At 39.8% G+C, this 16,840-nt stretch overlaps 1 protein-coding gene and 1 long non-coding RNA gene across 2 annotated transcripts in view; one reads left to right on the forward strand and one right to left on the reverse strand.

Annotated features, from left to right (window-relative positions):
• On the forward strand, window positions 1-8,372 carry LOC309348883. The gene is made up of 2 exons (XR_014159580.1): window positions 1-476; window positions 2,356-8,372. It is a non-coding gene; the product is annotated as an uncharacterized lncRNA (long non-coding RNA).
• HACD2 (3-hydroxyacyl-CoA dehydratase 2) overlaps window positions 3,226-16,840 on the reverse strand; it is a 27,801-nt gene continuing 14,186 nt past the window's right edge. Inside the window, exons 5-7 of the mRNA XM_081873592.1 lie at window positions 14,158-14,279; window positions 11,691-11,869; window positions 3,226-10,167 (exon numbers count right to left, since the gene is read on the reverse strand). Coding sequence (XP_081729718.1) covers window positions 10,085-10,167; window positions 11,691-11,869; window positions 14,158-14,279 — 384 coding nt within the window. The 3' untranslated portion in view covers window positions 3,226-10,084. The remainder of the gene's footprint in view (window positions 10,168-11,690; window positions 11,870-14,157; window positions 14,280-16,840) is intronic.

Below are 16,840 nucleotides of genomic sequence, written 5' to 3' on the forward strand. Positions count from 1 at the left end.
AAGAAAAAAAATATTCTGAATCTCGGAAGCCAGAACAGCAAGAGGGATCGCTACACAGTGAAAACAGCAATCCCTCTTGCTGTTCTGGCTTCTGTGATAGCTGCGCAGCCTGCATTCGCTCCATAAGATGCACACACATTTCCCCTTACTTTTTAGGAGGGAAAAAGTGAGTCTTATAGAGCAAAAAATATGGTTATTATCAAAGTTTGAGGCCTTGGGCTTATGCTCCCATTTAAGGTCTGTTTAGCAGAACCTGCTTGGTGAAAGAAAAATACGATGATTGCTTTTAATATTTTTAGACAAGGCTTGGATAAGATAAATTAATTCTGATTTGTCTGGGAGACAACACACTCTGAATGGTTGGAGGTTCTGGACAGTTAACTGTCAATCAGATGATTTTCAGTGAGGAATGTCAATTGGGAAAGGCAGTGTGGGAAGACAGCTGAAGAGGGAAGTGAGAGGCACAGAAAACTGAAGTGAACATGGATTATGGAGGCCTGAGTTTTAAGCTATTTATCACAAGTGTTTAGGCTAAAATGCAGCCTTGTATATACAGGTCCTATCTGAAGATGACACAAGTGTTGTTATTTTTTAAAGTCAGCAAAACTGTCCAAGCTCCCAGAAGTAAAAATGGATGAGATTTTGGGTCAGTCAGAAGTGGATTATACCAAGTAGCTGGACCAGTGTGTGAGGGAATTTAGCCTGGGAGGTTTAGGGAATTTGGCCTGAGGTAAAAGCCACTTAGATGGTATAGTCAGCTACATTTAAAAACATTAAAGACTCCAATGTAAATATCAGTATTCTCTTCTGTACATAATTTCCCTTAAATAATTATGCTTAATCTTTCATCCTTTCTCCAATGTTTGTGCCTATCACACATCTGGACCTATTATACCAAACTACAAGACTTTAAAGGTATTCTAAGAGAATGGTGGCAATGGAAATGGGTCACATTGTCACTGAGGAAGGCAAGGAGTTTCATAGCAAAAAAATGATACAGTAAACTGAGAAGTGTCAGCTAATAAGGAATGCCATCATCCTAATTAGTAGTATTGCCAGCATTCTGATAAATAGCATTTTCTTTACCTGCCCCTTCCACAAAAGTTAACCAAACACCTGGAAGAGATAAGAGTAGTGAAGTGTTAAAAGTGTCAGACTAGGAATGATGAAATCCATGTTAAAATCCAGGCCAGTGTAGGAATCTACCTGCTCCCCCTTTCCCTTCCACCGTCTGCATGGCTGCAGATGTAGCAGAGGCCCCATCACTTCATTCCACATAGTGACAGTGGTTAGGATTGCATCCTAAGACATTGCTGCAGCACCTAGAAGAGGATATACCGTACATTTTGCAAAGTAAAACTGCAGTAAATGTGGCTTTAGCTATTTGTCTCTTTTATATATACTAATTAAGTTCTTGCATCAGCTGTTTAAGCATACATGTAATGTTCTCATGTTTATATTAATATCTTTAACACGCTGACCAATTAAAATATGACCAATTAATCAGGCAGCAATTTTATAATGTATTATATTTTACTACTTTTAAAAATTACATTTCACAAGGGAAAATGACTTTTCCAAGACAATGCCTCCTACAACACATGCATGAATCACCTAAAAAGCAAAGAAAATGTACTTTCTGCTTCAGAACGGTTGTCTTATCTGCAAATTTAATTGATTAACAGAGTAGTGGGGGAACAGGACGGGAATGGGAAGAAACAAAAGTATAGGATCTGAAGGTGTGCAGTGAGTCATGGGGCAGAAAAAAAGAGAGCAGTGATATATTTCCTTTCTTCTTCCACCCCCTTCTCCAGGTCTTTCTTTTTACAATTTCCTATCATTGGAAATGAGTTGTTAGGGTTTTTTCATTTTTATATATAAAACAAATTATAAACTGCCTCTCACATAAATATCAGGGTGGTGTATAACAAAATTTCCAGAAGCATAAAATCCCACAAAAATACAGAATAATTGCAAGAATCACTGGCTTATCTTAAAAAGTTTAAACCACTGAATATGCCTGTTAACACAAACAAAAAATCTTATAGAGATTTCTGAAGGTTGGCTGAGAAGATACTTGCCAAATCTGTCATGGAAAAGCATTTCACAGCATGGGAGAATGGGCAAACTTGGCCCGATCTGCCCCTTTTTGTCTCTAGCCATGTTGCAGCAGTTGAAGGGAAGGAATATACTACCAACATTTGGGAGTGAACAGTTGGTCAGGTGTAACTGAGTCTGCCTCATCTGCATGAAAAATGTAAGAGTCTCTATCTGTGTAATATTTATGATGATTCTAGAAGATTATATTCATGGAAAATGCATGCAGCTTGTTGTTGTTTTTTCCTGACATCACAGAACCCAGTCTAGTGTACTTGTGGTTCTCAAGTGGCCTCTCATTCAGACATGGATGAAAACCAGACCAACTAGGCTTTGGCAACGTGGTAGCCTCATGCATGTGCAGACCATACCCAGATTTTGCAGCTGATTCCTTTTTGCTGCATAAGAAGTGGCAACCCTTCTTAAGGGTGGACATCCCCTAATTTCAAGAATTTGACTATATCATGGGAACAATCATTGTCAGAAAAGAGGAGGTGGCAACAGTTAGGGGTTGTGGAGATACAGAACACTTAATAAAACATCACATGCAAGACAAACCACCTGCCAAAAACAAACAGACCCTAAGGAGCTTCCACCCCAGCAGAGACTGCAGATGAATAAGTTTTTTTATACTAAAAGATAGTCCACGGTAGAGTGAAAACTGGGTTAAATGGCAAAAAAGTATAGGCTGCTCATTTGATAATAGTAATCATGTGGCTGCTGTACAAAACCTCCATTCATGAGTAGCGCCAAGTCCCCAATAATCTGCTGTGTAGAAGTGCCTTATTTTTATCTAAGCATTTTGACACATATAGCTTTTATTTGGAGGCTAAAAGAAGCCACTTCTACAAATAAGCAGAATCATCACCACCGTACACCAAGAAGAGCACATGGTAAATATCCTAGCTTCAGTTTGCTTACTAGGATGAATAATTTCTATTACAAACTATAAGGCCTTTGAAGTACTGGTTTCAACATTTCACATGAGGACCCCACAACTGACAAAAGAACATAAATACTCTGCCTTTAATGGATGTAGAAAATTATTACCATACCACATCTTTAGTCTGAGTATTCATAATATTTTAGACTACAGTGCTTAAATATCAACTGTCAGTACTCCATGTGTAGGAAGACACAACTAATTTATTTCATAATGCAATAGTTGGGGGGAGGGGAGGTTGCACAAATACAATATACATAGAAACCATTTCTCTACATATAAGGTAGGAATATCTTTTAAACATGCATAAAAAGTTCTCTCAGAGCCCCCAGTAATATTAAATTTCAAAACACATGAAAACATGTACATTGTAAATTACTTATAAAATAACAATAGTATTTTTCACAACATAGAAAAAGTACAAAAGATTACGTTTTATCAAATTCCATAAGATGACAATGCATAAAAACCCAGTAATGTATCAATGAATTATCTGAAACTTAACAATAACTTTGTAAACTGACCCACACAAATGCCAACCTCTTTTGTGAAATGAAATTATTTAATAGAAGTATGTGCCATATGTGCAATTTATTTTGCAACAGGATTTCTCAAGAAATTTTTATCTTGTGGTAAGGAATACTGTAGTCTCTTCAAATGTAATTCCAGACTTCGAAGGAACTAAAAGTTAACACATAAAAGCTACTAGATACCTTGTTTAAGTAGATATTATGTACATCACACAGACCACCATGGTGTGAGCAAATATGCTGTGGTTTTGCCATATATGCATAAGAGAAATTTATAACCACAATGTGAGGAATTTTCTGTGCTATATAAAAAAGGCTGACACCCCCTCCACACACAGCTCCATGAACAACTTGGTAAAGTACATCTGAAAATATATACTTCAAAGTTAAGTGTTCATTTCTAATCAAAGGGGGGCAGGGAATCTTGAACTTGCATTATGAACGAAGTAATAAGTGTATTAAAATGTCAATACTTCTGTCTTAATTTACATTCTAAAGATTGTCTTTACAGGAATTAAGAATAAGGCAAGTAATCTTAATAGTTACATTGTCATCTGATAAACATTATGCAGACTTTCAAACTAGAGACAAAACTCACTTTAGGGACTGTTCATGTTATGTTTCCTTTCTTTTTTAAAGGGAGCTTATTTACAGAAGTGGATCTATTAATTACCATGGATTTTTATCTTCAGAGAAACATACAGTACACGGAATACAGATAACCTAAATAAGCCATTTGTAAGGTACTGTAGTCTCAGAATCACACTGATCATGCCCTAGGCACTCTACAACGATTTGACATGCCTATAGAGACCTAAGTCCACCAGCCTGCCTTTTCAATCAATGAGGTGGGGAACAATCCACGTGCACAAGAAAATCAGCAGTGCACACACATGGCATTCACTGACCCACGAGTTATCATTGTTTGCTCAGCCTGATTGAGAGGCTGTAGTGCAACAGCAGCAATTTCAGTCTTCTATTTTGTTTACTACACTGCTCTACCTTCTGTGATAGTCTAAGGCACTGGAAAACTTTTTTTGACTTAGCACGTAAATAATTCAAGTCCTGGTAACAAGTCTGAGTTGGAAACCTAAGTACACCTTGTAGTTATTTAACAAATGTTTTCCTCCTTAACCCTTTCACAAAAAGTTCATTAATTTTTCTCCCCTTGCTGCTTCCCCCTGCCCCCTCATCCAATCTGTGAAAAAACTGGTAACTGCATATTTTCATCCTAAAGTGGAAAGGGAAATTGAGGGGAGCCATTCTTAGTCGCAAAATAGTCTGCAAGGCATAGGTTAAATGCTGTCTTCCCCCATACCATTCCCCTGTTCCAATTGCCTCCTGAGGATGCTTTTAATTAAAAATACTCATCAGAACGTTACATGCATTTTGAGAAGGCAGCTTTAGAATAAAGCAGGAGTAATTTGCTGATTCTTCAGTAACATTCTGTAAAAACTCAGCTACAAACCGTATCAGCTGGCAGCATCTATCCATGAATTACTGGAACACATGTGCAACAACCCAGGCAGGTGGACCTGGTGCACAGAAACTGCAAATGCCACCTCATAAACAGTAGAGGTCTAATAATTCTACTCTTCAATTTATTGGTCTCATCTTAGAGATCCCACTTCCTTTTTAGTACTGCTTCTGGTTAATTTTCATATTTGACTGCTGGTACAAGTTTTCCATTGATTAGTCATTTGTTTTCCATTTAACTGGTTGGGTGTACCCCCTTTTTTCTATTCATCTATTTGTGCCAGGATTAATTTGAAAAGTCTGTGAGAATAGTCCAGTGAGAAGCCCAACCAATAGATGTTAGAAAATGAGTGTTGCAATTCCTTCCCCTTATGCAGAGGAGCTTTCCACAGCACTACCTTGAGGAAGTGAGTTTGACAGCTAACGGTAAGAACTGGAGGACTGTATAATATGTACTCCACAAATAAACTTCTAATTTGAAATTGATTGTCCACCATTTTAGAGTGAGCTTGACACGACCAATTCTACCTCAGAACTCTCTCTGCCACAGTGCCAGTTCTGAATGTACCAGTATGGAAAGAGTATGGCTTAAATATCCCATCCTGAGTCAGTGAAGCAGTCGGCAGCAGTAACTGGGCTTCGCCCACAACATAGTTTCAAAAGGGGCATGTCTGATCGTTTTAGCAGCAACTAGTTGTTCTAGAAACCTATTTTCCACTATCTTTTACAAATAATCTTGGGCCATAGTATGTTGTGTAAATTATTAAAGCTTACAGAAAACCTTAAATTTAATTTAAACATTATTTAAATGTCAGGTTATTTATCTATTAGATTTCTCACCCTGTGGCCACTTTCACTTCAAAGGGCCAATTCTATCTCAAATTCTCAGGATAAAGCTTGTTGAATTCTCTAGCTTTTACTACATCTGCAAGCTATCAAAAAGGTATATTGCCTCAAGCATCTCTCTCTCCCTACACCCACGTATCAGAATCTACATCCAGCCGCATCAACTTTTCTGGCCTTCACAAATTGTCTGCAGGTTGTGCTCAAACTCTTCCCAATTCACAGTGTTGCTAATGAGTGGCGTAAAAAGGTATCAGATCAACTCTTCTACAATTAAGGTGTATCACAGAGGAGAGGCCACACATAGGATAGGAAATTGAACAGACTGAGTGAAGTAAACACCAAGTGAGCAATCCATTTTGGGAGGGGAAGTAATAGATATTAAAATACAAAACTGTTACAAGTACACATCAGGCTGACTAGCAAGGCCTTGCATATAGCAACAGGTAAACCTAACAGTGAGTAATGTTTCACCTTCCTGTTTTACAGAAATATGACGACCAAAAGGTTACAGCAGAGAAAAGTTCTTTTTCCATGGCTTCATCACACAGCATTGCTATAATATTTAAAGGCTTGGCACCATATAAATTGGGCTGACTGCACAGTTTCTTACTATCTGATCTTCAGCCCCGATTGTGTCTAGGTAAATGACTGCACAGAAAGTATTATTGGGAACTAGGCCATTAAATGCTACAATAGTACTGTAGGTGCAGGATGAAGCTGTGGTGATGTGGCAATATAGAAAATGTCTCATTCACATATTTAATAACAGCCAACATTTTATGGAAAGAGATATACTGAGGATCAGATTTATATCCCATTACAAAAATTGTTTTCACTGTCAAATTGTCTAAGCGTAAAAAGATGTGTAATTTGGGACTGGTAATGTGAACTGGATGGCAATTCTTGTGCTTTACTAGACATAGGTTGTTGTGTGTGATAATAACAATAAGCCGCAAAAGCAGAGTTTTACCAGTAGAAGATCAAATGGCCTTTGTATCTTGGGAAAGCACAGAAAAACTGGGACACAGCAGACTATTGACAGAATGAAGTGGAATGGAAAAGTAACGGCTACAGAGCCAAAAGTTTTAAGAGGCTCTGGTCAAATGAGTGTTTGAAAAGGAACATGTGCCCAGAATCCTCCAAGAATATGGAATTTGGACCAGCATAAATTAATAACAAAGAGCTATGCAACTTGGGGCAGAACTTCACATAAATGTCAAAAAAAGCATGTCTTATCAAGCTCTAGTCAGATTTATTTTTAAAATTATAACCTACGTTATGGTCCCCGAGAGGCTTTCAAAGCAGCTTACAAAATATGCTCACAACTGATTCTTCACAAATTCACAAATATTTAACTGGACAAAGGACTACTGCAGTGACCTGAGAAACTGTTTCACCTGGAAGGAAGTTAAGGTAAAGGGACCCCTGACCATTAGGTCCAGTCGTGGCTGACTCTGGGGTTGCGGCACTCATCTTGCTTTACTAGCCGAGGGAACCGGTGTACAGCTTCCGGGTCATGTGGCCAGCATGACTAAGCTGCTTCTGGCGAACCAGAGCAGTGCACAGAAATGCTGTTTACCTTCCTGCCGGAGCAGTACCTATTTACAGTATCTACTTGCACTTTGATGTGCTTTCGAACTGCTAGGTTGGCAGGAGCAGGGACCGAGCAATGGGAGCTCACCCCATCGCGGGGATTTGAACCACCGACCTTCTGATCCACAAGCCCTAGGCTCTGTAGTTTAACCCACAGAGCCACCCACGTCACTGGAAGAAAGTTAGGATACATGTTCATGTGATAGCAGTGTGCATTCAGCCACATGACTGTGATAGTGAGTACATGTGTTTGGGAGGCAGGACAGACTTCAGATGTGAATCACAAATAAATCAAATTTGTTGCTACAGACAATGTAAAGCAGCTCTTAAATGCTGCAGCAAAGGTCAGAAGCTGATTTTGGCAGAACTAAGTTGTACTGATGGACATTACTTGACCAGAAGCATCATCTGGCTAGTGGTAAAGAACTCTGTAGTTTGTTTCAATTCCCTCCCTGTCAGGAAGATGAATGCTGAGCACAAGCAAGAGACAACCACTCTCTGTGTACCTAAAGCCCTTATAATTACAGGAGCGTTGCTGCTTGGTCCTGCTTGGCTCCTATAATGCAGTTATCTATCATAGCTTTTACCTTTTCCTAGGATACCATATGCAAAGTCACTTACATGGGGAACATTAAGATTCTTTGCCCAATTATACTTGCAAGGCTCATACTCAACCTGCAACCATCATAGCCTAAAATGGTAGTGTTCTGTGGGAAAATTCATATAAGGACATGTACAATAAACGGGTTAATGTGAAACCCTTGTTCTCCCTCAAAACTATATCATGGAGGTGTCCTCACATTTTCTCTACAATGTAAGCTCTAACCATTGACTATAAGCTGCTGCTTAATGCTAAGCTGTTATAGATGTTACAATGAGAAACCTTTTTTTTTAAAAAAAAAAAAGCCAGGTAGCGCCCGCGGGTTTCAAACCAGTGGGCAATTGCAGGATCCAAGCTACGTGTTGGTCGATGGAATCGCTGGGCTGAGCTGGCTCATGAGAAACCTCTTTTAACAACACAATGGCAGTGTATATCAGAATGGAAGGAAATAACAGAGCTGACTGCAAGAGGAGTGCATCTTAACTCAAGATGATTAACAGGAATGCCAAAGTAGTGAAATGAGTCAATTCTCTTTTTTTGTCTTTCTAAACGCAGCAGAACAAAAGCATGTGATAGTGTGATGTGAAATGAATTGGACTTATTGAATGAATGTGAAAAATCCTGGATACCACTCTTAGTTATAGGATAGAAATAAAGTTAAATAGTGAATATCTAAGTTAGACCATAACAGTTTCTATGATTCACTCTGCAGGAAGCATGAACAACTTTGGTGCACTGATATTCTTCATAGGATCCCAAAGACACAACAATAAAATGATGAATCATTTATTTTCTTTTGGTACCAGCTGAGCTAAAGGTTAAAGTTTAGCTATCTTTAAAGAGAAGGAATCCTAGGTCATTTTAAGAACTGGTGAATTTTTAAATGTTTTTCCAGTATAACTAGGAAACAAGAAGTGCATAAAGAACAAGCTGCATTTTGTCCCAGAGTGTCCAAGTTATTTAATAAAAAATGTTCACCTGGTTCCATTATAAAAAAGCCATTCTCTAAATAAGCTTTGAAGTAAGCTGAATTTACTAGCATTAATATCACTTTTCGGACACAAAATTAATGATGCTTTTGAAAACATTTAAAACTTTAAAAACAAGCTCATTTTAAGAAAAGGCTTTTTAGATAACTTGTCAAGATGCTGAAAATATATCTGTTTATGCTTGCCAAATGCTACTTGATGTATTTGGACAGCTAATTCAAAGCCATAAAAAGTTCTCAAGTAGCATCTAGGTCAATTACAAATTAGTTATATTTTGAGTATTTCAATAAAACTGGGCCTTCATTTTCAAGAAAATAAGTAAAAAGAGCATTCAAGAACAGCAGGAAAACATCCCAGCTTGAGGTAATAAGATTAAGTTGCACCTATAGAACACATGCTCTTGTGCAACACTGCACTATTTTTAAGGCCCCACTCTGGAGGGAAAAAATCAGTTGTGCAATTACAATGAGTTACTGCTGCAATCATTGTAATGCAGCTCTCTCTCTAAGTTTGTGCCCTGAATTGCTAGGATTATCGCCTCATCCAGACCTAGAGTCAGAAAAATCTTTTGTGGGACTTCATTAGTCTGCCCATGGCAGTTCTAGACAAACTGACAAAAGCATTCTAAATATTATCTTTACAACAATACACGTAAGTATCTAGCATGCAAAGTTTTTTTAAAGGAATAAAAGAATCCTAATTCAGGTACCACAATTATTGTTATCACTCATACCATCAATATAAGGACATTATAATGCAAGTTTTTAATAAATAAATTAAAAGGTAAAATAAAAGAATAAGTGTTTCACTGTAATGAGACATGCCAAAAATGCAGTTTCACAGAGCAATGTTTTAAAAATTAAAAATTAAAATAAATATCAGTGTGGAAAGATATCCTTAGTAGGTTATCAAATTTTTTTGTTTTGAAAACTCATTTTAATACTCTGTATTATTTATAAACATTTGAAACATGTGTATCTATATGCACAGCTGTGAACAAAAGCTGTGATTACTCGGATTTCTTGTGTTCTTCAGGAAGGGAAAGTACTTTTCTTCTCTGATGTATCATATGAAAATACAGCTGAGGGAAGACTGAAAAACAGAAAAGAATTATGTAAATAAAAGTTAGTATTTTTTTAACCTACACACAATTTAATATCATGTATTCAAGGGATTTCACATGTATATCAGTGCCCCCAAAGCCAAACATATACTTTCTGCTCTTTTAATGAAGTTGAGGGAACCCCCCCAAAAATACAAGATTGTTTACTTGTAAACCAAGGGACCATGAAGCCATTTCCCTTCTGTTCATCTTTAATTGCAAGATATAATGTATGAAACATTGTACATGACAATGCTCAACTTAATGGCAAGGTGATTTCTACAAAGTGCTTTGAAAGAGAACACACACAACATTCCCCCCCCCCAAAGCCTAGCATAGAACTATGACATATTTTATTTTGCTATAAATGATAAGTATAATTATTGGTGCACCAGTAATAATTAATAAGTATGTAAGTGGTTACTCAAGTAACACTCATTGCTCTACCTTTAGACGCAGTCAGAGTGTCTCTGTTGCTCACCACTTAGCCAGCTAGTCAATTCTATAATATCATATTCATTTGTATACCTCTATTCTATACCAGAACTTGGTTAAAACAAAAATGAATATTTTTTACACAAACACAGAAGCTGAGATAGCTCTGTGGAACAAACAGATGCATTAATTTTCTGCTCAAATGACACTGGATCTTGCTGTGAGAAAATATTGATTTGGTAAGATACATGCACAAATACAGCAATGTATCTTTCAGTATCATCTTTCATTGAAAGCCCAATAAAATTTGCAACTTTCACTGGTCACTCTATGTACCCAATTATTTTTGCAGTTCTATTTCACAATGTGAAGCTTGTGCGCTCAAGCTGACCTCAGGAAACCACTAGAATGAAATGCACGAAAGAGAGCCTCATCTAAGGGCTTTTGTATGTTTTGCAATGTGTACATTTGTCATGTGGTCATGACAGTTTTTGAGTTTTAATAGGTGATAACTATGATAAAAATATCTGCACAGGCAAATATGCCAGCATGGGATTAAATGAATTTTTCATTTCTATCACAAAAGTTCAACTTAAAAGCTAGGCTTCAAAAACTTATTATGCTCTATTACATGAAAGAGAAAACAAAGCTAAAACCCAAAGTCTTCCTTCAAAACACGAAAAAAAAAGATCAGTTGCAACTAGCACTCTTGAAACAAATATATATTCTCTTTTGCTTTCATCCCCTAATTTGGCTATAAGAAGAAGGAGAGAATAAATAGAAAAAGATGGCTATAGGTAAAAGAAAGGGAAACAAGAATTCCACAAGTGCCAGAGGGAAATCAACTGTAGAATTAAAACATAGTTCAAAAACTTGCTTTTGTTCCATGCCTCAGTGATCTGTGCATTTAAATTTACTGCTATTTTTCACTGTTGAAAACCCACCTTTTATAATGCTTGTACATTCTAGAACACTGAAACATGTACAGCTAAAATACGTTTCCAGGCATTTTAAACTGCTTTTAGTCTAACAGCTACAGATCTCAAGGGTGGAAGCATTTAACTAGTGCTATACTTACGTGGAATATAAGATAGCATAGTCAAGATCAGGAATGTATAGTAGTCAAAGGAGAAATTGTATTTGTTAGGTAAACTAATTGAAAACAAGTCGGACCGTCTGACATAGGGCAGAGCAGCATATATTGTGAGCAATTCTCCTAAAACTCCCATTGGATACAGTACGAAGAACAACGTGTACCTAAAACAAACAAACAAAAACACAGATATGCAAAGTTACAGGTAGGTAGCCGTGTTGGTCTGACATAGCCGGAACAAAATTTAAAAATTCCTTCCAGTAGCAACTTAGAGACCAACTAAGTTTGTTATTGGTATGAGCTTTCATGTGCATGCTTCACATGTTCACTCAGAAGTAAGTTCCACTATGTTCAATGGAACTGCAGAGTACATGAGACTAGGAGTATGAAAAGGTTGCTAATACAATGCAACGTAATATTTTCTATATGACATTATATATATTAGTGCAAATAACAGATGCTGGGGGTCATTCATCAAGAATGGGGCCACTGTGAACAGGGAAGGAAATTTAACTATTTCCTCCTGCCCTGGAGCCCTGTTATTTCGCACCTGAAGGAAGATCCCACTGGTGCTCATGTCTCTCCTGCCAAATAGTACCTTCAGAGAGAGTGATTTAGAAAACAACAACTCCACTTTCTATCCCATAGTTTGAAGTTAGTTTGTTTAGACAGGATTCTTTAAAAATTAAACTAAACTCCTCTAACTTCACTCAAGCTTATTCTAGCTGCTGCACATAGCAGAGATGCAGCACCTGTTCCTCAGTATATATATATCCCAACTCCGATCAGCCCCAACCAGTATACCCAGTGGTCAGAGATTATGAGACCTATAGCCCAACAACATCTGGAGGGTCTCAGGTTCCCCACCCCTGATGTAGCTCAAAACTATAGATGAGCACTATGCAAATCAGTTCTGTAGTTGTCCCCGATTGTCCAAACTAATAAAACTTGGAGGATCACTAGCTTTTGCTTAGTTAGGACTTTTATTCAATAAAGATATATTTTCATTAATTCAACTATATTTCAAGTGTATTCCAAAGTACAAAATATTATTTTATACAAGAAAATATTAACAATGTGTAGAACATTTGCAAATACTTCTGGTCCTGAACCAAAGTCACACCATTCAAGTTGAAGCTAACTCTTTATTAGCAATAATGCATCTGCACAGACTTGGCAGAGTGTCAAGCCTAATGAGCACAGCAGTTCATCCCCAAAAGGTCTTGCCCCATAGATCAGTTGTTGAGACTGAAAGTCCCCACCTCCCCACAGCTCTTCTTCACGGCTTTTCCCAAGCAATTAAGAGACTGCACCTACGTGCAGCCAACCTCTCCTCCGCCCTTTTCATTACTCTTCTGGTTCTGGGAGATAAAGGTAGAGGGGAACTTGTTGCAGCAGGAGAAGGAGACACCTATGCCTCTTCATCAGCCAGACTCATCTTTGCCTCTTGGCATCCCTCCTCCCCTGCTTCAGCTTCAGCTTCTGCCTCTGATTCTGGACTTAAGACTCTCCCAGCTCACTAAGCCCTGCTACCACTTAGCTACCACACTTCCTACCAGTCCTCTCCCTCTGATCACTCACCACTGTCCCACCACCAATCCCTGGGCTCTGAGCCTTCTTCCCTTGGGACTTCCCCAGCTGGTTCATCCCACCATTATCTGCATCCAACCAGTTCATAACGCCAAGTTTGTGAACTTGTATTGCATTGGTAACCTCAAGACTTAATTATTGTAATGCACTTTATTTGGTGCTGCCTTTGGTTCTGGTCCAGAAGCTGCTACTAGTGCAGAATACAGCGGCCAGACTGCTCACAGAAGCAGAATACTAGGAACAGGTTACTCTGATGTTAAGGCAGCTGCACTGATTGCCGATTTGCTAGTGGGTCAGGTTCAATGTTCTTGTGTTAATTCACAAAGCCCTCAATTACTTGATCCCGAAGTACCTTGAAGACCATCTAATCATTTATACTCCACCTCTATCACTGGGATCTTCTGATGCACATCTGATGCACATCTGATGGTTCCTTATGCCCCTGAGGTTCAGTTGGTCTTCATAAAGGACCAAACTTTTAGTGCAACATGTCCTGTCCGGTAGAATTCCATAACTAGAGGTTCAGCAGGAGCCACCCCTACCTTCTTTCAGATGTTTTCTGAAATTGTACTGTTTAAACAGGCCTTCATAATGTGCATTTTTGCACATTATTTACAGTATTTACAGATGTTTTACACTGTGTTTTATATATATTGGTAGATTGGTTTTATTGTATTTTATATGCTGTAAGACTCCTTGATATATTTTATGAAAATGATTATTAATTTTTGAATAAAATAAATATGTCAACATTCTCTTTATTTTCTAGGACTGATATTTCTGTCTTGCAATTATTAGGGAAATATGCCCACTGATGTATAGTTTCTCAGACTCATAATCATGAAGTGCTTAATGCCCTTACCTGGCCCATTTGATGAAGTAAGGAAGGTGGTTCAATAAGTTGAAAGTATAAAAGGAATAACGGACGATCTCTGTGATTGTCCAGGCAACAACAAAAAGGAGGATGCAGTCTTCATTTTGTACCTATTAAAGAAAAACACAGTTGCTGTAAGTTGAAAATAGATTATAAACTTTCTAAAATGACAAGCTTTTAAATCTACCTTTTCAAACTTTGTAATTCAGGTCCACAGGAAAGCAGAAATATTTATTGGGGGTGGGGTGGGGGTGGATAATACTCTTCTATGTAATTTGCCTTTTCCTTTGTAATTTCAAGGTTAGAATGCCTGTGCATACACATAAATTAAGTGTTGCTCAGAAATGACACAACATAAAAATCTGAGAAAGTTACCTTAAGTTGCTTCATAGTATGATTACGGAGTATATTTTTAAAACCATTTACCATTGGCCTTCTTTTTAAATGAAAAATAAACAAAGGCATAACAGCTGACATAATGTCTAATTTCACCAGAGTTCATGATGTAAACAATGTTTCTGTATGAAGGTATAAATATGACATCATTTGGTAATACAAAGTAACTAAGCTTGATGCATCATCCCATGCAAACATGACATTACATACTCGTCACACAAAATCATTTCCTAGAAAACCCTATAGCCAACAATTTCCAACTTCAAATTTCACAGTACCCTGTGCTTCGCAAGCTTCCTATATAAGACTCAAGAGAAACAGGGAGGGGCTGGCTTTGCACCACCCGGGTACTTGCCTGGTCTGCTCTGCCAGCCAGCAAATATGTGTGCTTTATTATTTATGAAATTACTGTGTTGGCTGTATTAGCATTCCATGAACAGAATACTTTTCACAGTTTATTCTTCTTGCCAATACAGATTTAGGCAAGAATAAAATAAAGTGCACAGGATATGGTATTATTTTGACAGTTTTCCTCACTAACTTGTTTTTGATTTCTCAACTATGCTCTAGATCAGGCATCCCCAAACTTGGCTATCATCCCTAGCTGTCAGGGAACTGCCATCGGAGCCAGAGGGAGAGGGAGGGCTCCAGAGGGATTCCGGAGAGCGTCCCGGGATGGGGAGAAGCAGCCCATCTTCTGGGGAAGGAAATCAGCGTAGCACCAGTGGAGAAGGGGGGCAGATGGGGGAGTCGGCGAGGCAGTCCCACGACTCCTCGCCGGGGACCAGCGGGGAGAGCACGGGTCCTCTGCTGCCCACACCCTCCTTGCGCAGAAGGCTTCCGCGCAGGGAGAGTATGCGGAGACAAGGCGTCAAAGAGCTTCTTTGCTGGAAGAAGTTCAAGAAACGCCCACTGACGGATTCTGCCAGCGATTGAGACAGCCACGGGCGAGTGGCTGTCTGGACAGAAAAGGTTCACTCAGGCAACCCAGCCAGGCGTGGCGCCGGTTTACGCACGAGCAACCCCTAGAACCATCACAGCAATCCGTCAGTCACTGACGTTGCTTGTGTGCAGCCCCGGAGAGGCAGCACGATGAGCCAAACAGGGACAGCCGGAGAGACAGAGCAACAAGCTGCGGTGCGGAGTCTGGTCGAGAGGAACCAAGACTTGGAGGCGCATGTAACTACCCTGACGGCGCAGCTGGACGAGAGACGGGCTCAGGATGCACAGGTCAGAACCACCCCCATCGCAAGGAAGGTACCGGGGCTGGTACACAAGTTTGGTGGAAAGCCCCAAGACTACAATGCTTTCCGAACGGAAGTGCAGTACGCTTTGGAACTGCAGAAAGATGACTTTGCTGATGACGGGGAGAGGGTGGCTTACATTGTGGGGCATCTGCAGGATAGGGCGCGCGAATGGATCAGGCCCCTAATGGCGACGCAAAATGATGCCTTGAAGGACCTTAAGAAATTCTTCCAGGCAATGGACGCAATGTTCTACAGCGAGGTGGAGCAAAGTGTGACACGGTGGGAACTGATGGGGTGCAAGCAGGGGGGCCAGTCCGTCAGAAACTACTGGTCGCGTTTTGCGATGTTAGTCCACAGGCTTGGGTGGGATCTGGACTCTGAACCGATACAAATGTTGTTTGAGGCGGGTCTATCCCCCGAAGTGAAAGACAAGTTGTCCCGAGCCCCCCGGCTGCAGTCGATGGATGAGCTCACAAAGGCTGTGCTGGCGATCGGCATACGCCAGGAAGCGCGGGCTCAGGAGAAGCGGGAAACAAGAGGGGAACGTTTCCATGACTACCACATTCCTGAGATACCGAGGCAGCCTTCCCAGGCGGCGGAGCCGCTGGAAATTGATGGCGCGCGCACACGCGAAGCTTCAAACACTGGTGAAGGTCGGAAAAGGGAGGGAAGGGAGTGGAAAACTACCAAGAAGTGTTTCCTCTGTCAACGACCGGGACATTTTGCTAAGGTCTGCCCTCAACGAAAAGCCTGGCAAGGCATGGTGGGGGCTGCAGGCCATGACGAGAAGGGGGAGGAAGGGCAGGTGCAGGGAAACGACAACGCCTGGCTGCCAACCAGCAGGGGCAGCAGCCAGGCCAGCGACCAATAGAAGTGCCCCAGCCTGACCCCCCCAAGGCAGCTATAGCCATAGAGGTGGTGCTAGAACTCCCGAATGGGCACCCCGTCAAAGTGAAGGGACTGCTAAATTCAGGCAGCTCGTGTAATTTCTTAGCAGAGACTTCGCTCTGGAGCACCAACTCCATCTG

Source organism: Podarcis erhardii (assembly GCF_964252035.2).
Source record: "Podarcis erhardii genome assembly, chromosome: 1".
Classification (NCBI taxonomy): domain Eukaryota; kingdom Metazoa; phylum Chordata; class Lepidosauria; order Squamata; family Lacertidae; genus Podarcis; species Podarcis erhardii.